The 23,172-nt window shown below is 39.9% G+C and overlaps 1 protein-coding gene across 10 annotated transcripts in view; it reads right to left on the bottom strand.

Annotated features, from left to right (window-relative positions):
* Positions 1-3,351: 3,351 nt before the first annotated feature.
* SORCS2 (sortilin related VPS10 domain containing receptor 2) overlaps positions 3,352-23,172 on the bottom strand; it is a 575,679-nt gene continuing 555,858 nt past the window's right edge. For 2 of the 10 annotated variants that reach the window (XM_074587501.1, XM_074587511.1), the window contains exons 26-27: positions 16,615-16,772; positions 3,352-14,458 (exon numbers count right to left, since the gene is read on the bottom strand). In XM_074587501.1, the coding sequence (XP_074443602.1) occupies positions 14,298-14,458; positions 16,615-16,772 (319 nt within the window). In that variant the 3' untranslated portion in view covers positions 3,352-14,297. The remainder of the gene's footprint in view (positions 14,459-16,614; positions 16,773-23,172) is intronic. The other 8 variants (XM_074587507.1, XM_074587505.1, XM_074587506.1 and 5 more) reach the window with 8 other exon arrangements.

The following is a 23,172-nucleotide window of genomic DNA, read 5'->3' on the forward strand; positions in this document are numbered from 1 at the left end:
AAAAAAAAAAAGGCAAAAAACATCCCATGTCAAATATCCTGTGATCTAAAACAAAGCATCGTGGGCTGTAATAGTACCTGTCACCCAGGACACCAAATGTTTCCATTGATAAAGATAATACTAAAACAACTGCTATGCACAAGAACTTGTACAAACAAGTGCTAAAAGAAGAAAAACGCCGACCTACCAGCTCTGATCGATCCATCGTCTGCTTTAGCACCTATAGAACATTATCCAAAATCTGGGCCCTGAATGTCATAAATACATAAATCCCTATGGGTGATGGTATAAGACTAAGAAAGAGATCCAAAAGTAGAGAAACCTCACGATACACGGAAAAATAATACTGATTTTTACAATTAAATTCAAAGAGAAAACAAAGATAAGGGCTTTTCAGTGTGAAAAAGATATCTTGAGTAGGGGAAAGAATATGTTAAAAGGTTATAAAAATCAGCAGTAGAATGTGACATGGGAATAAAATAGTCCTTGTCACTAACGGTACAAACTCTGAGGGTATCAAAATTAATGGGGCAGGCTCAAAAACCGCTACACAGAGGTACTTTCACTCACTGCCTAGTTCAGCTATGGAGCTTGTTGCCACAGAATTTTATGGATGCTAAAAGCTTCTACAGCTCTGTAAACAACAAAGAAAATTCATGGCAGAAAAGAATTACTTTAGGTCTATTAAGCACAGAGCTCCCAGCTCGGAAGCAGGTTCAGGTCCACTGTGGATGGAGGCTGGAAGGTCAGTGACCTTCTGTGCTTCCCCCTGGTTCCCCTGCCATACTGGTTTTGATAAATTAAGCTGGTTTCATTGATAAAAGATGATTTAATTTTTCCCACCAGCAGTTACAAAAGCATTCTCCCCTATAAAATAATGTATCACCTTCCTTTCAATTTGATTTTTAAAGAGAGCATCTGTCTTAAGATCAAGACAATGCAATGTCATTCCTTCCAAATATATTAGGTAATTGAAATAATTAAATTACATCAAGGATATTCCTCTTCCATAATCTCTCTGTATGACAAGGAAATAATTTTCCTAGTAGATTTTGTAGAATTATAGCTCAGTAGAATTTCAGCTACATGGTCCTGAGTTGAACTTAAGTGAAAAGCTTCATTCCTGGTTTCATTATTAATTTGTAAACAGACTGATAATTGCTGTCACTGAATTATTTCTTTCAATTATTACTCGTTTAACCTGGTTTTTTAGCACGTACTGCTTTTTCCGATTTTTTTGGAGGTCCACTTGTGGTGTGATGGTGAGAGCGGACCCTTTTATCACATCAAAAATACACTGAGCAGCATTTGTAGCATTTTCCTTCAGCTTTTGAAAGCCGCGAGGGTCAGAGTACAGTAACGTTTTCACCACAGCAGCTGGAATCGTATGAAAGCAAAAGCATCTTTCAAGGCATAAATGACAAAAAGAAAAAAATGGAAAAGAAATCAGTGTCTTCGTGGAAAACAGGAAAAAATATTGGCTGGTGTTTATGACTCAGAAGTTTTATTATAGAGACATAATTTATGATGATGTTGAAACCAGCGAGGCTTCAAAATAGCATAGCAATTAATATGGCTTTGATGAGCGCAGCAAAGGAAACAGTAGTGGAGTGATCATCTTATCCTTTTTTCCATGGAAATTGGTTTCTGAAGTAAAGTAGCCCTTCAGGTTAAGTATTAGCAACCTTCATTTGGTGTCTCATTTATGGAAACATCTTGTCCGTGTCTGTTCTCACTCCTGCCCTTCCAACTGAGGCGCTTTCCTCAGAAAGAGCTATCAGAACATCGTTAAAAATAAGAGACTTTAGGCTTTCTTTTGGTTTTGCTTTTATTTATATCAGAGCACTAAATTTGGAAGATGAAACGTAGCCGCTTGAGATTCAACAGGCGGCTTTTTTAGTGATAAGTTGCAGTTTAAAGTCTCGGCTAGCCACAATAGAGGATTAGAGAACCTAAAATGACAACCACCACCATGTTTGCTAGCGGAGTTACACAAGCAGGGAAAGCCTCAAGCTTCATTTCTGAACCCAGCCTCACGTTCAGCGCGATGTGCCAGAGAGCAGGATCATATAGCCCATACCCAGGGGTTCCTCTGGCTGCTAAGTCCTTCGTCAGGGACTATGAGAAACTGCTGCACTAGGGCAGACTGAGAAAATTAATTTTAAACTTATATTTTGGAAATTTTTCCTTCTAATTACCCCTCTTCTGATCCTCAAAATATACCCACTCCATGAATAAATAATCCATTCATCCCATTTAAAACCTCAGTGTAGTCTATAAAATTTCTATGGCTAATTAAAAAAATTGGCAGACAATAGTTTATGTTGCTGCTTTGTTCCAGTATGAGGTTTAGCGAGACTTCGCATTGCACATCCACAACCACAACGCTTGGCAATGTCTCTGCTCTTCCCCGTTGTGGGCGTTAGGCAGTGAAAAGAGCTAAGTTTGGATTTTACCAGTGTCAGGCGTCCCCTGGGAAGGCCAAGCTGAACAGCAGCAAACCCAAAACTGTATGCCAATTCTAAATCGGAGTCCAGCCAGTAGCAGCTCACCTCAAAACTCTGAAGCAGGGAAGAACGCCCCAATTGCAGGGACGCGCGCCACGTTCTGACTTTAGAAATTCAGTGACCTTGGCAAAGATAGAGAGCACTTGCCAGGATCAGAGAGCATTTTAAAAGCCAGGGCCCGATCCCTGCATAAAGCTACCTTAAGGACAAGTTTTGATTTGCAGACCCCTCAATTTTGCAAGGAGGATGCAGCTTCTATACAGTGCAAGCAGCTCTTCAGGAAGAGAGCGGGATAAAGGAAAGACAACGCAGTTAATAAAGCAAAAAGAATAAATGAGGAGCAGGTGGTGTGTGAAGAAACCAACAAAAGTGGAAGAAGAGACTGGAATAAAGACATGGGCAGGGCAGAAGAATGCACAGAGCTTCGTTCTTTTTACAGCTCTCTGTTACAGGGAGATCAAGGTTAAAACCGGCTTAATTCTCTAATTCTTTAGCTAGACAGAAATATTCAGCCTTTGATTCAGTGGGATTCTAGGAGAATGTTTCTTTTTCTTCAAGGGCAGTTGCATGGCTTCAGTCTCACCACAGAGTGTCACCCTCACGCCAGTTATACTGCAGCTCAACTCCGCTCCTAGGGAAAAAAGGACTTTTCCTTGTGGAGTTGAAGCTGCAGTGCAGGAGGACAAAGCGGAGCGGCTCAAGTGGAGGTGCTGCTGAAGTTGAGTAGTTTGCTGACAAATCAAAACACACACACACACACAAACTCCGGGGGCTGCTTAAACCATTTTCCCTCCACAAATCCCAAGAAATTCTTCACAAGAAAAACAAAGCAACCAATAGTTTAGAACCAAATTTTATTAAAGAAAAACCTGTAGTGCAGGTTCTCAGGACAAATGCATACCTTTGGATGCAGTGGAGTACACAGGTACGTATACAGTAGTTTGCCTGCTACATGTTTGGAAGCTGAAAGAGACTGTGATAAACTGCACCGCACAGTTCATCGCCATCGTTAAGAGTTGCCAAAACCTTGGTTGTGGATCACTAACAGATACTTGGTTATGTGTGTGCACTACATATTGCACAAGACTTTTGATTAAGCTATTAATTGTGCAATTGAATCACAGTTAAGTGTTACATTAAGCATATTCAAACATATATTTGATTTATTTTTTTTCTCAAAAACAGCACGTCACTACAAAACTGCCATTAAATGTTACATATTTACAAAAATATACAAATAACACTTTTCCCCACTTATGACAATGCACCGGTTACAGATTAATTCCGTTCTTCCCTTTAGCCCTGATAACGTATAGAAAGAAACCTGCTCAAAGCCAAGGTCTCCTGAAACAAAGTTAGGAAAAGGCATGTACTGTTTTCACAAATACTAGAATGTGCGAAGGCAAAAGGAGAGGACTGCGTAGTCAGGTATGTTAAAGGTATGGACTACAGCACACTGATGCCCACTAAGAGCTCTACACGGGTTGGAAGGGCTCCTCTGTCAGAAATCTGGTTAGAAACACAGTATTAAGCATTTGTTGATCATATTCTGGAAAAGTAGGTGCAAGTAGTTCAAAAATTAAGTTCTGCCTTGGTGTACTCTCTTGCTAACCACGGGAATAAGAATTAGAGGTGAAAACCAGCCCATCCCCTGCGTGAGTACAGACGCAGCAATGCAATGACGGATCTTAGCCTGCAGCTCCATTTCAAATTCACCGTGGGCAGGAAGATTTCTGCCATAACACAAAGCTGAACTGACAAAGGCCGTGGAACTTCATGGTCATAAATTAGGGTAGAATTTGGCCCTGCAGTGCCAAATAAATAATGCTGTACGTGAACAACAGGGTAGTGAGAAATGCTCTGTGAATCTCCCCAAGTATATCAAGGTTAGTTTTTCCTTTATGCTTTCATATCTTTACCAAGAGCTGTAGGTCTAATTAGCCAAAAAATATGATTTGGGCTTGGTTTACTGGCCAATTTTGTTCACATGGGTAATGCCAGCAAAATCTATATGATTTATCTGTCCAGGTTTGAAATGAGAGATTCTGGATCCACCTGTGCTGAAACAGGCACAGATGCACTGTAAATATGCCAGTATTCATCCTTTATCCTTAAAATGGAAAATTCTCCCATTCCAACTCTCATTATCTCTCCAAATCTTCCTCCAATACTTAATCCAGGGTGAATTTATATTCCTAGTGCGGCTTCGTAAATACAGAGCAATAATACTATGACAATTTCATTTAGGTGAGGAAGGGTGATAGTTGATGTCCCCTAAAACCACAATTGCAATGCTCTGGTGTGACCACCTCCCCTTTTGGAAAGACATATATCTATGGTTAATGGAAAGGTAAATCACAGTGCATATTTGTAAAAATAAGTGGTAAGTAAAGCACAAAAGTGGAAGCTTCCCAAAGCGCCCTGCCAGCTGATCAAGTTCCCCACCTCTTCCAATCTGCTATTCCTCTGCAAATTTTTTCTTGTGTTTTTTTTCCTCAGCCATACAGAAGAGGATAAAAATGAGTTAAACCCCTTTTGACATCAACCCAGCATACTGGCAGAACCACAATCAGAGAAAAGCAACTCAGAAATGACTGGGATCAAGAGGGGAGAATTCAAGCATACTTCTCCATTTGATTACGTTTTCCCTCCAGAGCCTTCTGCACTGCAGAAAGCGCAGCCCATGACATACACCCATGAGGAAATAAATCATAGCTTGTCAGTGACAAATAAAAAAAGGAGCTATACTCAAATGTCTAGTGTGTATATGAAATGGAAGAACTCAGTGTTCCTAAAATTAAAATTTCTAGTCACATGCTCAGTAAACTCCAGCGGCTGGTGTTTACCCTCAGGAATACTATACCAACCCCATCCATCCTCTCTAAACATTATAAAATTACAACTCGTAGCGGGATTCTAGCAAATTACATTTAAGCAGTATAAATCCAAAACACAGACCCTATAAAATAATTCTTCTCCCTTGCCTCCTAGCTGAGTGGTGTGCTAAGGAGGAACACCATTAGCAAATGCCCTAAAATCATCTCACAAGTAAACCTCCATTGGAGCTACCTCCGGAGCACACATACACGCATCATGGCTCCTGCGAAGCAACCACTTTTCCACGTACCTCAAGTGGGACATTGGTGTGAGCCAGATCTCTCCTAAATTATAGGTAGAAATGCTGAGATGTTCACATGTTCCTGGTGCTGCATCAATGGTTTAACACTCACGGTTTAACACCACTGTATGCAACCAACAAATATGCAACCAACCAAAAACAGTGGCCATCACAAATTAAAGTAAGCTCCAAAGCTTAAGCAAAACAAAATCAACAACTTGTGGCAAAATAATACACACTGGTAACACTAACTTTCTCCCTGCTCTTCCTTGTCCTGTTTAGTCTTGTGCTCCCCCTCCCTCCTGCATCTCTCTCACATACACTCACTCTTCTCTAACACAGGCTCTACCCTACAAAGATACTGCTGAGCTTTTCAATTATCTTGCCCACATCAACTTCTCCAAGCTCTCCCAGCAAGAAGATTCTGCCAAACCTATGCGACGATTTTGCTTAAACTTGTATTTTATGGAACGTGAAAGCAAGCCACTTGCCCCTGCCTCCACGAGAGGTTGCATACAGACCCATCCCACAAACCTGACAAGGCAAATTGTTCCCAAGAGGAATGAACCCTGCTACTCTATTAGCAATTATCACCTGTTCTTCAGCTTCAGTTTGTTATTATTTATAATTTATCTTAAAGGCTATGTACTAGCTTGGGCCTCAGTATTTCCCATATTGAAATGCAAATCCAGCCCGATGGTCTGGCCAGGTGTCCCTGCCCAACCTTGCTGCAATTCTGCATCTGCCAGTTTGAAGGGCTGGCAAAGCAAACCAGCCCTTGCTGTGCTCCAGGAAACTCATGCAAACACCATGCCTCATCCCCATAACCTGAAACAAGGCAGTAGGCGGTATTTGGGAGATAATGGGTATAGCTGTCTGTCAATTAAATATGTATTTTCCACTACAGAGAGACGGCAAGGTCAATACATACATGGGTGAGAGAGGAAAATGCTAGTTATAGGTTTATTATTCTTCCAGGGAGTACAATAATCATCTGCCTCTCAGACTAGAAGTACGTGCTCTCTGGGACAAGCTGCTGTGAGAAGTCCTGGAAAGGCTAAAGAGAAGAGTTCCAGAAAGATTTAGAGAAAATGAGAGCCAAAATTAAAAGGATTAAAATAACCAAAAGTGGGAAAGAAACAGGCAGGAAGGACTGCAGAGAGGCAAAGCACAGGGGACCTACATCAACTCAGATAATACAGCAGAGCTCAGAGGAGAGACAGGGATGGGGAAGAAATCATGATTCTTCTTGTTAGCACTCAGGACATAGTAGGGTGTGTATCCAAATAAAAACATAGAAAGAAGTAGAACACAAAGCAAAACAAAGAGCAAGGAAGAAAAAAGTGGATAGTAGAGAACTGTCATCAGGAGGAGGAGGCAGGCAAGACAGAGCGACAAACAGCAGCAATAATGAAAAAGAACAAAAGAACAAAAAAGGCGAGGGAGAACTGAGGAGAAACAGAAGAGAATGGAAATTCAGACAATTTTTTCTATAAAGTGTCACCAATTACTCAGCAAAAAGTTGGAAGCATTACACAATGCACGTCACTTCTCTGAAGAGTTCAGCATCTCAAAAGATGAACCCCAAACAAAGAGAGGAATATATTTACGAGCAAATGGAGCCAGTGAATTGAGCACCTTCCCAAGTTTGTGATGATATTCTGTAATCTTAACCATTTAAATGCCCTTCTGTGAATCTGGGACATATAATTGGTGTTATTAAAATATTCTCCTTTAGACTAGTTTCATCATTTGCAAACTGCCTAAGTGCAGGTTACTGATGTTTGGGGTCTATACGTCCCTTTCTGCATAGTCCAGCCTATTCATAATCCATAACAAGAATGTCTCAAAAACCATGTGCATACAAGTCTACGGTTTTCCTATATGAGCTGTTGTCATTAAAAAGCACCTCTTTCACCATTTCAGAAAGATTTCCTTTTAAAACTGTTTTAATTAATAAGCAAATACTGTGAATTAATACTTTTTAAAAAAAAAAAAACAAACAGAATAAGCTAATTCTTGCCCTTTGATCTGCAAGAGCAGACGCTGTCAGTAGGAACTAAATATAAGTATCAAAAGCTGGTTAAAATTAGCAACAAATACACAGAAATATAAGACATGCTAAGAAAGTTATTTGGAACGCCTGGCCTTCCTGGTGATTAAGATACTCATTATACCACTAAAACCATGTGCAACAAAGGCGTATTATTTAAGTAGCACCACGTACTGCAGCATGTATTATTGCTGCCCAGCAGGGCTTTATGTCCACTGTATTGCAAAAAATTAGTGTAAAGATGCAAATTCTACAGAAACTGAGAAATCAAGACGAATCAATAAAGCTCAAGTTTGTGTAATGCTTTCAAGTGTTGCAAAGAAATAATTTTAAACAGAATTACTCGTGTAAGGGAAAGAATCCACTTTTTTTTTCCAGGGCTAGTAAATGTCACTCCTAAAAGAAAATCAATCTGGAAGAAGAGAGAGGCAAAGAGTATGCAATTAAGAACATGTATTTTTAGAGATGCTATTGAAAAATGGATTTTAATACAAAACCTTAACAGCTCTTTGATAAGGATTTCGTTTTGTCCAGCATGTTCATACCCGAGCACTATTCACATAGTTTATATCACTGCACTTCAGAGTACCTATTTCTAAGCCTTCCAGGACTTCTCGTCTCAGATACTGTCTTCCAGAAGACCATCTCAGCTACCAGCACATAAACTACCTGAAAACAGTAATTCTGACAAGTCTCACATATGGAAAAAAAAAAAAAAATTAAAAGAATGAAGATCTCTCATTTGCTCATACATGGCTCCATAATTCATGTTTTAAGTAATTTGCTACTCCATTTAACAAGGATGAAAAAGGCCAGGCCCGAAGATTTAAAGAAATGACATCTCACATATTAAAAATCACGAAACTTACTTGCTGTATGTACCAATTTCATAAAAAAAAAAAAGGAGGAATGTATTCTTTAGTCTTCACACCATCCTGAAGTACCATTACAGGTCCTATTTCCCTGATGGTATGTATAAATCCCTCTGTGCAACATAGTTGAAAAGAAAGGAAAAATAAAAACTTTGTCCACGTGACATTCCCGATCAGATTTGGGAAGTGACCTGTTCTAGTCCATCTCAACATTGAGAAACCCTTCTGCACTCCCTCCAGCTTGAAGTTACAAACTGAGTTGAAAGAAAAGCTGCTGAGGTTATCCATAGGGTAGAAGGGCTGGCTTAGGAAAGAAGATCAAAAAATTAAGAGGGCACAGCTTGACATTTCCCAAAGACTGCAGGGCCAGGCTTTTAATTGCAAAAGCTAACTGGGGGTCTGAGTTATTTCAAAATTTGTCACTTTGACGATTATAGTCTGAAAATAAGTGAAAAGCATTACATATATGTCCATGACAGGAATAAACATGCATTTAAATGGCACGGAGAGGGCTAATACTGAAATACTGAAAGGAAACAAGGAACATGAAAATATAGACTTAACATCAGGAAAATGGTCTGAGCAGATTCTGTAATTACTTCTAGGCAATTAAATGTTACTCTAATGGAAGTTTTAGAACGACTTTCTCAGACTAGTAAGATTAGTCTATATGCCAGTTTCGTAATGAAAGTTATAGAGGCAATGTGCAATTGGGACCAAAACAGAGAAAATGAGCCAGGAAGTGGCTTTTTGGTTGGACTTAGAAGACACAACAAAATTTTGCATTGCAGAAATCAATATTTATAAAGGTAAATGCTTACGCATTCCTTCCTGGTGGAAAGCCAATATTTTGAGAGAAATGTGCACTTACTTTCATCTAAAACTCTGAAATAAAAATGAAGATGGAAACAATATAGTGGTATCAATCAATATACAATAATGACTCCAACTGTCGGGGATTCTGCAATGAAATAAAAATTTTAGTCTCTCTTTCCCCCCCAAAGCCTCATTAATAAAAAATTACAAAACATTGTTTTATAGGAAACATTGGAAAAATCTACAACTGAAATTGTCATTGATTCTATCAACTTAGCAACATTGTATTCAACTTGAAGCAACACTAGAAATTCAAAGCATATCAGAACCATTGGCTCATCATCAAAAAGTTACTGCAAACAACGGCATGTATTTAATTTCCCAAAAAGAATTAAAAAACCCAACATTTCTTTGAGCACGCATTTGTGTAAGGATGGAAACCACTGCAGTTCCATTCTGTTCCATTCTGCTGACCTCTATTAAAAAGACCGCATACAGTAGTAGAGTACTCCCTCTAAAGGGATGTCTCATTCGACCTGAAACACAACTAACCATCACAATCATATCAGATGAAATCTGCTTTCTACTCGAACTGCTAATGGCAAAGCGCTGATTTGTCTCTGTCTGTCCAGAGACATCTACTTTACACGAATAAACACTTTACTCCTTTTTACACTGGTCTCTGAAAGCAGAAAACTCATCAAGAAAGATATAATTCAATGAGAATATCCTAAAACAGTTCAAAGAAATTGGATGTGAATTGGAGATAACAACATCTTGCCTCAGGCTGGCACCTTCTATTTCTTTATGGTCATTTCCACCACCCTCTTCTACAGGGTATAAAAACATACATTGGTTTATATTGCTTTTATTTTTGAGACATTGATTTACACTGTGTGTGGATTTTCCCTAAATGTCTTCTGAGCACTTTATATGGATGGACCACTCCAAAGACATATAAAACATTCAATGTCAAAAGGGAAAGCAAAGATAACAGCCGTAAATCTTGAAGTCTGTGTTAGAACGCTTCAAATCAGTGCTGCTTGGAGCACTCTGAAAAGTACAGGGGGGTTTTGGAATTGCAAACACGTAAGAGTTAAAGATAGCCAAAAGATGTAAACAAGGACAATACACCACCAATTTTGTTGGTTTCAGTATAGTTCAATATCAATGTTGGTAAGTATTACTGTACCCATTATTATAAGGTTTTTGACCAAATAACACTGTAGAAAAGAAAGTTTAAGGTACTAGTGTGTAACTTAGCAAAATCACAGCCAACGTTGCAATGCTACCATGTAACAATATGATCCAATAACAGTTTTTAAATCAAATTACCTTTTTTTTTAATAGTAATGTACCTTTTTCAGATTACGCATGTTTTACATTTATATATAATTGCAACTGGTTTCAGTACACTACCTTTAATAACAGCGATAATTACAAGTAAAACAAAGAAATGATCACAAAATTCTTTCATTCTGAAGATCCTGACCAAACAGTGATTAATTTAGCCTCACAATACCCCTGTGAGGTAGGTAATTACTATCAGCCCAATTTTATAGGTGGGGAAACTGAGGCACATACAGGTTACGTAACTTGCCCAAAGTCTAGGTACAGAATCCAGGTACCTGACAGCCATCTTCTGTTTCTTAGCCATCAAATCACCCTTCCTCACTAACAGATTTAACTAGAATATGTACAAATACTGCATGTGTGTGTGCGTGCACGTATGACAAGCATTTGTGCATAGACAAAACTCTGTGTTTCTGTATACGTATGTCTAGGATTTAGATACATATAAAGGATAAAATGCTAAGATATCATGGATGTAGTTCAAGAGATTCAAAACCTAACACTACTGAGACTTTTCATTTAAAGATAAACCAAGACACCATGAATGGGAAAACGGTAAGGGTATTTTCTCAATTTTAAAATAATTAATTTTAAAGTTATTCTTGCCAGGGAATCAAAAGTTTCCTTTATTATCTGCTGGGTATTATAAATACAGTTATGGCAAAACTGACAACTCTTTAGAAAACAGTGTTTTTAAGACATGACAAACCAACCTCACAGGAGTACTGCATGAATCAAATTAATAAGTGTCGAAAAACATTATTACAGGCACTATATTGTGCTAAGTGTTAATTAGAGTACCAAGCAGTTAAATATTCTACGGTGTTCCGAGAGACTCCTGTTATCAGAGACACAAATCACCCTGTATTAAATGTATAAAAGTAGCTGTTAAAGCATAGATTAGACCTGTGACCCACTTCCAACAGTGTCCTTTGCCAATCAGACGAACCGCGGGAGAACAACCCCAAGCTAGAACTTCCATCCCATCCCTTATCCGTGAGGCTAATCCGCTACTCACCTATTACTTACAAATAACCCACTTTAGTTCTATTTCACAGGAATGAGTAAGATGTTTGCAATACTACTTTATTCTCTGTTCCAGCTCATTTCCATTAGAGAAAACATAAAGGGCTAGTGAGAATGGAAAGCAAGGATCCTGAGAGCTTCCAATGCACAGCACGTTTTCTATTTGCACTTCTCTTCAAGAAAGCCAGACTCAGATACGTGTAACCCCTTGGATTTCTACACAGGCTGGCATACAACAGTCAGCTAGAGCATCGCTTCTCTGGAAGTCGGTTTGCATGGCACTCTATAACTACCTAGGCAGAAATTTTAGAACAATTTTTGAAATTATTTTCCTGAGGAGTTTGCAAGCGCTTTTCAGAATCTTCACTTAAACTTTTCCACCTACTTCCTTACAGTAAGTTCATAATCTAGATTTTCTTGTGCTTTACATATACATCCTGTGGGATTTGTGAGAGCCTACAGTACCGCACTGAATTATTACATCTCAGTCCATTGCATTTGATGACAATATGCTCTAGGATATCCACAGCTACATGGAATGCATATGATAATTTTAAGACAGTTCTTTTCTGTCTTACCAGCATTCATTATTTTCTGTTTGTTTATTCAGAAAGATGTAGTTAGGTACCTGTATCCTCCTTAAGCAAGGTGGTGTGCAAGCTTGCCACTAGCATCAGTATGACATTCAGTGAGTAAAGAGCTATTTATTCTCTACCGAAGGCAAAAAGTGAAGAGATTATATAGGTTTCTGAGAGAAGCATCCTAATTCCAGGCAGCTGTGACACATAGGATGCCAGATGTTTAAACTGATCACATCACTGTCCATTTCCTACATGGCTCCGTAAACCCCAGGGAAAAGACGAGCGGGGTTTGGATTCGCTCCACTGCCACTTCCCTAGGGATGCAGAGGTTGGGACTAGGAAACTCTGACCCAACTCACCAAATTGGGATTAGGAAAACTCTTGATCTGACTCACAAGCCTTTCCGCAGGCAGCTCCTTCAGGAGCCCAACCATCCTCCCTGCAGAAACAGGGGCCAGCAGTGGCAGGGACTGAACAACACCCTGTCATGATGGAAAGGAAATACGAACCCCTGAATCATAGCCCATCATGGCCCTCCAGATTGCCAAACCAACCAGAGCGGCAAAGGTCAGGTAAGAGTTTGCCCACCCCTGCCTGCAAGGGCAAACAGCCAGGGAAAATCCCAAAGAAGGATATGGGTGGGAAGGGGACGGTGGCGTGCTACCCAGTCCTGCCCAGGGGAGAGCTCTGACCCACCCGGCACCTCTGCCCTAATAAGAAGTTTTAAAAAAATAACCATACAAAGAAAGTGACTTAAAAGAGGTATTTACACTCTCTGGAAATTTAAAAACAGACAGGCCACCAGCACGGGGTTTTATAGGATAACTCATCTGGCAGCTGCCATCGTCCTAGAAGTGCTCGCTCAGGAGACAAGAAGGAGCAACTGAAATGACCGTCCACAAGTGAAGGCACCTGGTCTGGAAACAGCGTCAAGCTGGTGTTTTTCTTTCATGTGGGGTGGGATTGGGGGAGATACTGGTGCTGATGGTTTGTCAGGACTTGCTACACTTACAAGAGCATTATCCTATATTATGAGATATCCTGAATAGCACTTTACTTCTTTCAATCCACAGAAGGGCCTAAGCCTCAATTCATTAGATTGTCTCACACATGTTTAAGTTAAAGAGCTTGTATTGACTAGGAGTGCATTTGTCTCCTTGCTCAGTCCTCTCCCAGTACAGAAACGCTCGGCCTCCTGAAAAAATGTCATTGTGATCAACCAACCATGTTCTGGTCTAGTCACTTGGGTAAAAATCACTTTTTAAGGCTGAAGAACTCCAGCCTTCTGCTGAATACCTCAATTAAAAATATAGTTAAAAAGTTACAGTCAATCCTTCTAAAAATAAACATAAAGAACTAGAGTATATACAGAAAAGAAAAAAGGTGGCATTGAAGGTGCCTAGGGCTACAAATTTGCTACCGTAGTTTGAGTTTCAATCATAACGAGTTCCCAGGCCATAGAGTGAACACAAGACGTATTATCCTTCTTCCCTGGTAACTGATGATGGACACTTTTTTCCACGGGACCAATAAGGAACCTCCTCTCCACCAGCATTTACAGCCATATTTGAAATTTTGTGACATCACCAGGGAAAAATAAAATGATACAGAGAAGAGTCTTTCGGTTTTTATGTTCAGCTGTAAATATCAGCTAACCAGGTAACTGTGCATCTCTCTGGAGTTGATGCTCAAAACCACGCCTGAGTGATTGCCTATGAAAATACAGAAACAAAAGGCCAGCATTAGTGTATTTCAGGCACTTTACAATGAATCCCCCTTTTATTGCAGGGACAAGTCAATCGCATAAAGAGAGTGGCTTTATCAAACAACAGGTCAGGTGAAGGTTAGTGCAACAGCTCCATGTACCTACAGCATACTTTCGCGCAAAGCTTTTGCTCATGGTGGTGGATTTGTGGCGAATTCCTAGGGTTTCTATCCCAGTGACAGCATAAAGTTGGTTCTCTTTGTGGCTTAAAAAGGTGTAGTTGTCTCGAGGGGTGCAGGTGAGGGAGGAGAATGGAACCTGAGGCGTCCATTCGACATGCCACTGACCTGGGACTGGACACTGACCGGCATCAGCAATAGGGGAACTCTGTAGCTGTTCAAGTTGCCACTTCTCCCAGAAGGAGTCACTGCAAGGTAATGGTGTTGAGGAGTCCCAAGGTGGGGGTTGCGATAAAGTAGGCAACATAAAATATATAGAAAACAAAAAAAGTGGATGGGTGAGTCTGGAAATACTGTACTGTGGAAATTCAAAAGTTATGAGAAGAGAGAGAACAAACAGAAACCCAGGCCTGTAATTCCCTGCTGTGCAGGGAGCGGAGGCTGCTACTGACATCTCCCAACAGGGAGGGAGAAAGCTCACCACAACTAGAAGGGATCTCCATAACATAGGAACCTTCTGCAAATAATGTTGTAAAACAGAATTTAATTTAAAGCAGGGATTATAATATGTTTCGTACTCTAGCCAGATAAAATAGAGGAGCATCATTAACAGGAATATTTTCTTGGCAGTACTGAGCAATACCGGAGCTAGTGGAAAGTATTGCATGCAACAACACAGTACAGCAAGCAGAAGTATAGTTTTATGTCTTAAATAAGTCTTTTGTCTAAAAGCTGTACAGTAGCTGACGAATATGGATGATTATGATACACATAAATGAACTCTCTGTGCTCCACTGGAAATGCTGCTGGTGTTGACAACCTGGCAGAAGCACAAATCACCTCGAAATCTGCACTTGTCTTAAGTTTCACATCAAAACATCACGATCTTGCACTCTTTAACCCTAATAATGCTTTGCCCAGATAGAAGAATTTTTTTTTCCACTGAGCAAGGAGCGCAGGGCAAGCAGAGATTATTTCTGAATGCATTACAGATCAGGGTAGCATTTCTTTATTCCAGCATCCCAAGCTGCCTTATATTAATAGGCCATAAGGGATTTTCTACCATTAAAAGAAGTTATGCTTTTGTACATTACTAGAGGTGTTTGAATGCTCCACTTTGTCATGTCTGCAAAGACTTTGTTATCATTCAGCCTTCTCCTCTAAAGGCCCTGGAGATGAGTGGATCAAACAATTTTAACACAGACTTTGTTTTTCCAGGGTTGTTTTTGGAACAAACTCCGGTAGAGTCAGGAATGCAATCAAGGTTGTCTTGCAAAATCTGAGTGAAAACACAGTGATACTCATACACAAAGGTTGTCAGAGAAAAGACAGAAATACAGAAAGCAAAGCAGGAGGCTGAATTCTTCCCTTGTGCTCAAAGCCAACACCTCCAAGAACCTAGAAGCAGCATACGGTTCAGCAAATGAAAATAAAGACATCAACAACAAACAATAAAGGTGAAACCCAAGATAAAGAAATCTCTGCCAAAATTCCGTCTTTCCCCAGGCTACCTATGGTGCAGCTAAAACACATCTTCTTCTGTGGGTTCATGAAGGCATTACAGTTGCCTGTTACACTATGAATCTACTGCTACAAATCCCAAAGGCTTTGGGTTATCTGATTTATTTTCACAAAATGTGTAGAAATGGATCAGGGGCTTTTTTCATTGTCCTACACTTTTCAGCCTGTGACCTGAAAGCAGTCTGAACACAATGGTAAATTTTACAAGAAATGAACTTTATAGATCAGCAATCTATGTTGCATTAAAAATAACCACAGGGTGCCAGCATATACACTTCCACCTGACAGTGAAATCATTTGTACTGAGAGATATTCACAAAAAGTTTCCCTCATGGGTTCCTTATGACCACCTCATGAATACTAGAAAGTTACCAGCTAAAACAGGGAAGACTTATGATACTTTTTATACAGGAACAAATTTAATGTTTCTAATCATGAAAACTTTAAATGCCACTGGAATATGATGGCAGATATAGCCATGGATCTAGATACAATCCATCTGAAATCACGGAAACAATGACTCTACAAATCCTTCTGGCCTAAATGCCATTTTCCACTAATAAAGGGGATTACTGAGTTAATTCAAATGTTACCTATTATATCCTGTTCTACTAAGTATAACTTATCTCTAAAATTGTCTAAGTAAGTCTCCTGACATTAAACTGTACTATCTCTGTATTCATGCTCTATATAGCATGTCATCCATACATTAGCCTCCATCACAAGCAAGCCAAAATAAGATAACTGAGATAATCCTCTGTTGGCGGTGTACTATTTGCTTCCTCCTGAGTCTAAGCAGAAAATGAAAAAAAGCTAAAATGAAAACACACATTAATTAAAAATCAATTACTTACGAAAATTTATAAACTAAAAATGAAGTTACCTCTTGCGTTACCTAGTGTTTGAGAGTCCAGATCATCATCAATAAACTCCTCACCCTGGATGATGTTCTGGGTGTCCTCACTATGATTAACAGGGCTTGTCATCTCCTGCTCTTTTTCGTTGTGCATCTGGGCATAGACATTTCTGCCTGGCAGTTTCCTAAATTGGACAAGGAGAAAAAGTCTTGTGATGGAGTTCCTTTGTGTTGCACTCACACTGGCATCAGAGCAGAGCTTCAGCAGAGGGAAGTCACACCAGAATCACAAAATAGCACCAATCCCACCCTTCCTTAATTTTGAGTTCACAACCTAAACACAACTTCTTACTCTCAGTCACAGTTTTATGTAACTGCCTCATCACAATGTTCATACCAATGTAATAATTAAGCATCAATTTCTTGACTAAGATTGACAGACAATGAACAATATAAAAAAAAAAAAAAGCAAAACAAAACCCACAGAAAAGCTATTTTTAAGAACTCAAGCAATAAAAAGGAAAAACAGGCATTCATTCCTGGTTCCAGGTGTCTTCAAAAACATTAAGCTGGGTCACAATCATGATCCCTTGTGAGACCCCACCTAGAGTACTGTGTCCAGGTCTGGGACCCCCAACATAAGGACATGGACCTGCTCAAGTGGGTCCAGAGGAGGACCATGTTGATGATCAGAGCGATGGAACACCTCTCCTATGAGGACAGGCTGAGAGAGTTGGGGTTGTTCAGCCTAAGGAAGAGAAGGCTCCAGGGAGACCTTATAGCAGCCTTCCAGTACCTAAAAGGGGGCCTACAGGAAAGATGGGGAGGAAGACGTGATCAGGGAATGTAGCGATAGGATGAGTGGTAACGGTTTAAACTGAAAGCAGGTAGATTTAAATTAGATATTAGGAAGAAATTCTTTACTGTGTGGATGGTGAGACACTGGAACAGGTTGCCCAGGGAAGTTGTGGGTTACCCCTCCCTGGAAGTGGTTCAAGGCCAGGCTGGATTAGGCTTTGAGCAGCCTGGTCTAGTGGGAGGTGTCCCTGCCCATGGCAGGGGGGTTGGAACTAGATGATCTTTAAGGTCCCCTTCAATGCAAACCATTCTATGATCACATCTCCCTGGTGAGGCGGGCTGACACTGAAGGTGGGTGATAGCATCAAGTAGCACTCTCATACTCCATCAGGTTGAGCAAAAAGAAGCAGGAGAAATCCAGGAAACAGGGAATGGAAAGGGAGCAAAGAGTGAAGAACCAGGAGGCCAGGAGCATGGGGTAAGGATTAAGAAGCTAAATAGGCATCAATAAGGTCAAATAAGAAGACAGGGAAGGTTAGTGAAGTTAAGCAGGCAGCACCGAAGGAGACAGAGAGTAGAGCTTGGCCCAGGAAAACTGGGAATTGCTGAATTAGACAAAACTTTCTATAGCAGACAGCATTTAATTAATTCATTCATTCTGATTTGAATCTAGAAAAAAACAAAAAGCATGTTATTAAATGGCTCTAGCAGCTCTAATTAGTACCATGTCTGAGCCTGGGAGGCTTAAGAGTAAGTATTGATACATGGTTCTTCACTAGATTAACTTAAATTAGACTTTGTAAAATCAAAGGGAATAATTAGGGCCTTCTAACTTCGTAACAGAAATATTTGTAGAGAGCCATATCCTTTGCTGTAGCCGCATTCGCCCGCAATCTGCCTGGGTACATAAGGACATCTTTTCCTAGGCACCAAGCAGCCACTTCTGATTAGGGAGCTGCCGGTTGTGAGCTCCGTTTCCTACACTGCAAGAAGCAGCTTGACAGCCTGATCAGCATGACAGCAGATCAACACTGTCGAAGTCTGTGCTTAAACACAGATTATTGCAACAGGCAGACCATGAGAAGAAAAGAGAAAATGGGGTTGAACCGCTGAGGTTACGCTGTGGTTTCTGCTGAGCTCCCTTAGGCAGTGAGAAGACAGAAAAAGTGACACTAATTTTTAGGCATATCTCTAAGAACGACCATCTTCTGCTCCATATTCTGGCAGCAGTTTGAAGCCTGGATAAACACACAGGTTGCTGTCTTTTCTCGAGGCTTTTGAAGATGACCTGTCTTTAAATGTCATTTCAGAAGAAAGGTTCTTTACCAGGTGGTACCATCTTAGTTTGAGATAAAACATACTGCATCAAACTTTTTTGAACTGCACCTTCCATTGATTCAAACTAGTTAGAATAAATAGAAATTATTAAACAATGAAAGACAACTGAAGAGGATCTCCTCCCTTTAATTTGATCTATCCAAGAAGTGAATTGCATCCTATATACCTATATATGTACACACACACACATCTGTATAGGTACATGTATACACACACAAACAAAATCATATACACACAGAATTCACATATTTTATCTCATTTTTTATAAGCAGCACAAAGAAAGAAATCTGATTGCTCTTGCTCTTTTCTGTATCTCAGTGACCATGGAGTAAATGCATCCCCCAGTGTGGCTGGAGAGCTGCCTGGCAGAAAAGGACCTGGGGGTTCTAATTGACAAGCGGCTGAACATGAGCCAGCAGTGTGCCCAGGTGGCCAAGAGGGCCAATGGCATCCTGGCTTGTATTAGAAATAGTGTGACCAGCAGGAGGAGGGAGGTGATTGTCCCCCTGTGCTCAGCACTGGTGAGGCCACACCTTGAGTATTGTGTCCAGTTCTGGGCACCTCAATACGAGAGAGATATCGAGGCGCTGGAGCGAGTGCAGAGGAGGGCAACGAAGCTGGTGAAGGGCCTGGAGAATAAATCTTATGAGGAGCGATTGAAGGAGCTGGGACTGTTTAGTCTGAGGAAGAGGAGGCTGAGGGGAGACCTCACCACTCTACAACTACTTGAAAGGCCATTGTAGAGAGGTCGGTGCTGGTCTCTTCTCACAGGTAATTAGCAATAGAACAAGAGGGAATGGCTTTAAACTGCAACATGGTAGGTTCAGACTGGACATTAGGAAAAAATTCTTCACAGAAAGAGTGGTCAGACACTGGAATAGGCTGCCCAGGGAGGTGGTGGAGTCACTATCCCTGAAGAGTCGTTTAGATGTGGTGTTAGGGGATACGGCATAGGGGAGAACTTTGTAGAGTGGGGTCGATGGTTGGACTTGATGATCCCAAGGGTCTTTTCCAACCCGAATGATCCTATGATTCTAAATAAAGCACAGGAGTAACCAAATGCAAAGGACAAGGATGGAAAGAAGGTCTCATAGCACAACACAACTATTATGACCACTTCAACTAGTCCAAGGGCTCCTCCAGCACAAACATACAGATAAAGCCAAGCTCTGCCTCACTCTTCTCCCATTAACTAGATGAAAAAAGCCATGTTGAAAGGGGGAAGGACATTCCTCATTACCAAAACAAATACATTAGGTAATTAATTTTGACTTTTTTCTCTAGGGCCAGTAACTCCAGTCTGCTTTTAATGTGTTTGCTAATGAAAGTGGTCATGTGGAGAACAATATCCCTCTCAATCAGACCTGCATCAAACCTGTCAAACTGCTCACTTTCAGTCCACTGCCAAATGCCTAAGGGAAACAAAACACATCTGCAGAATTAGCACATATGTTGCTGCAATAATTAGGCGACCTTCTCAAAACTGTATTTGACAGATTGTAGAAGCATCAATGGCATTATCAAAATATTTTTTGACATAATAAAAACGTTTTCCATCTCAAAACCATATGGCACATCAGACCTTTGCAGTTAAGTAAAGGGAGCAGAGCTGCTAGTCTAACTGTTGTCTGCCCAGGATGAAGGACCTGTCTGACACCAGGTCAACAAGATGTGTCCTTTGGTGTAAATCCTGAGGCTTCAACTCACAACTCTGGTAAGACTTACTAGTTAGACATTACCACAGTCACAATACATACTATTAAACAAATTAAAGGGTTCCTGAATGAAGAAACCGCACAAGTCCACAAATAATCATTAAATGTGTTGTTGTTAAGAGCAGTTCTTTATGGGTTAAGGGTAAAAGGAGAAAAGGTGTAAGCTGTTATTTCTCACTCACGAGCCTCACAAGTCTAATCCTGCTAAGCACAAATTCTTCATGGAAGATATAAAGTTGAGGTACTCAGTGACTCTTCTATACTTTGCTCCTCACACTTACAGAGGAAAGCACCTTAGATTGCAACACCAAGCATGGATGAGAGGAAGGAGAATATTACAGGTCTTGTGAAGGCATACACTGTAGGTATTTGACCTTTTATACATTATAAAGATCTCTATGTGTTTCATATTGGTTCAGTTTTACAAGGAAGAGACTCAACCAGACTGAAGAAAACCATAGTCCAAGCCTTTTCAAGAGTCATTTTTAACACATGCGCCAGATGTTCTGTTTATAAGGGACAACCGCACAGTGGGATGAAACAGGATGTGGATATTGAATCCTTGCTAAAGTTGGGACTGATTCTGGCAATTTTCCAGTCACTCCTCACTGCTCTAACATGTAGGAAGGAAGCAGCCACCCCTAATTGTACAGAGAAAAACCGTTGTGTACCCTGATATGCTTTGCTCTTCTTAAGGAAGCAATTTATGTTGAGCCCAATGTAACTGTTTGAAGTAGGCAGAGCTGAAATGCTCTGGGTCTACATAAAAGACTACTGTGAAAACATGACAAGACATGAAATTTGACCCAAGAGATTTATATCAGCAATATGAAAAATTGAAAGCACACTTATAAGAACAGAGAAAAAGATTATGCGATTGTTTCTTTCGGGGATTTACTCTTCAGCTGCAAAATGCATGTGCTTCGCATCCATCACTGGAGACAATTACCTCTGCTGAGCAGCACTCCATTGTTTACAGTTTTAGTTCCTTTTGTTTACTCTGTAGCATTTTATTTCAATCATGAAGAAGAAATATTCATGCCTGCTTTGAGGATCATAAGTTTCCATACGAACTGGAGACTTAATTCTACACAGAACTACTAACGAACATCACAGCACGTGGCTTTCTTCAAGCTCTCCAGATCCCATACCTTTTAGAGGATACTCCAGGAAACATTTTTTTTCTTCCCTATATTCACAAATTCTAATCAGTTCATACTCGAAACTGTTTGCACTTAAAAATGTTCATCAGTAAGGAACAGCAGGAGGGAGATGAGATATTGATTCCCACTCATTTAAACTCTCTAGTTTATTTGGCTTTCAATTCCTTCCTTGTGGAGCCAATATTCATTGGCCTTTATGCAACTTCATTCATTTTCCAGAGGCTTGATTAAGATTCTGTTTAGTATAAAAAAATAGGAACATATTCACATGGCAAAGGATATGGAATAATGTAGCATTCTCTTGGAACTTAAATAAAACTAACAATAATAATCCATTAAATAGAATACTTTGTTGTGGTGTTGTCTTTATTATGTTTGGATTAATGTTCGGATGACTGACTTCTTTGTACTTTAAGGCACTCCTGATTTACTTGCCTCTTTCATTTCAGAAATCTTTTCTACATGCTATTACTTTGATTTCTGAGGAAGTTTTTATGAAATGTTATGGATCATTAAATTAGTGCCTGTTTTTTTATAACTAAATGGCATGGACTGGGACTAAACTTGCTCTCATGGAACATAAAAGTAGTATAAGCAAGGTGGGGAAAAAGATAGCTTTTCTCAGAGACCGAAAATGAGATAGTAAGTCAATGAGGCAGAAAGATAACACAGTTCTGCTCCAGATTGTGGAAATGACCCAGGAGGGGGTTCATTTACCAAAAGTGGCACTTGATAGTAGCAGAGAAAAAAGAAATACACACAAAATGGTATAAATTTGGCTGAAGTAGATTCACGGCGATTTGTGAAAACAACGTATGCAGCTTTAAGTACACTGGCAGTAGTTTGCATACAAATGAAAAGATTAAGATTTTCATACTCTTTTAGAAAACCAAATTTGCAACTATTAACCAGGTAAAATACCTAAGCAGAAAAGCCAACTATTTGCTCTGGTTTTGGCTACTCTAGTATCCTGTTGTTATACAGAAGTAAAAAATAAGAAAAGGCTGATTTTGGATCTTCCACTAAACTAGTAACATAATGTTTATATGGCAGCTCTGACGTGGCTGGAATTTTCCTTTCCCCCACTTTGCCTAGTGTAGACAGTGGTATTTGCCTTCTCTATACTGTTGCCCAGACCCCCATAGCATAGAAGCTTGCTCTGAAAGAATGAGGAAATCTTTTCTGGATGGCAACTTGAAACCCACAAAAAATATAAACATTGTTTCAAAGGGAACGGAATCAGTGCTTTTTTTTATTGAAGCAGATTTAGTAAAGATGGTATAGTATAGAAGAAATAGATGCAGGTCCCAAATCTACATTAAAAAATGGACCTGATTTCTCAAAAATATTTTCCAGCTGCTTCATATTGTTCTGGTCAAATGAGCAGCTGTAGTCCGTTTTACCTGGACGCTTAAACAACCGAAGCGTACTAGTGAGTGTTGTAACATATTGTTTGCTCGAGGCATCAGATCGGTGATTTCCACACTGGGAAAGTAGGAGCAAAGAAAAAAGCAAATTATTCTTGGGCTTGCCCACCATCTATTTTCGTTGTCTGCACTACCTCTTGTGCC

This window comes from Larus michahellis, chromosome 5 (assembly GCF_964199755.1).
Source record: "Larus michahellis chromosome 5, bLarMic1.1, whole genome shotgun sequence".
Classification (NCBI taxonomy): Eukaryota; Metazoa; Chordata; class Aves; order Charadriiformes; family Laridae; genus Larus; species Larus michahellis.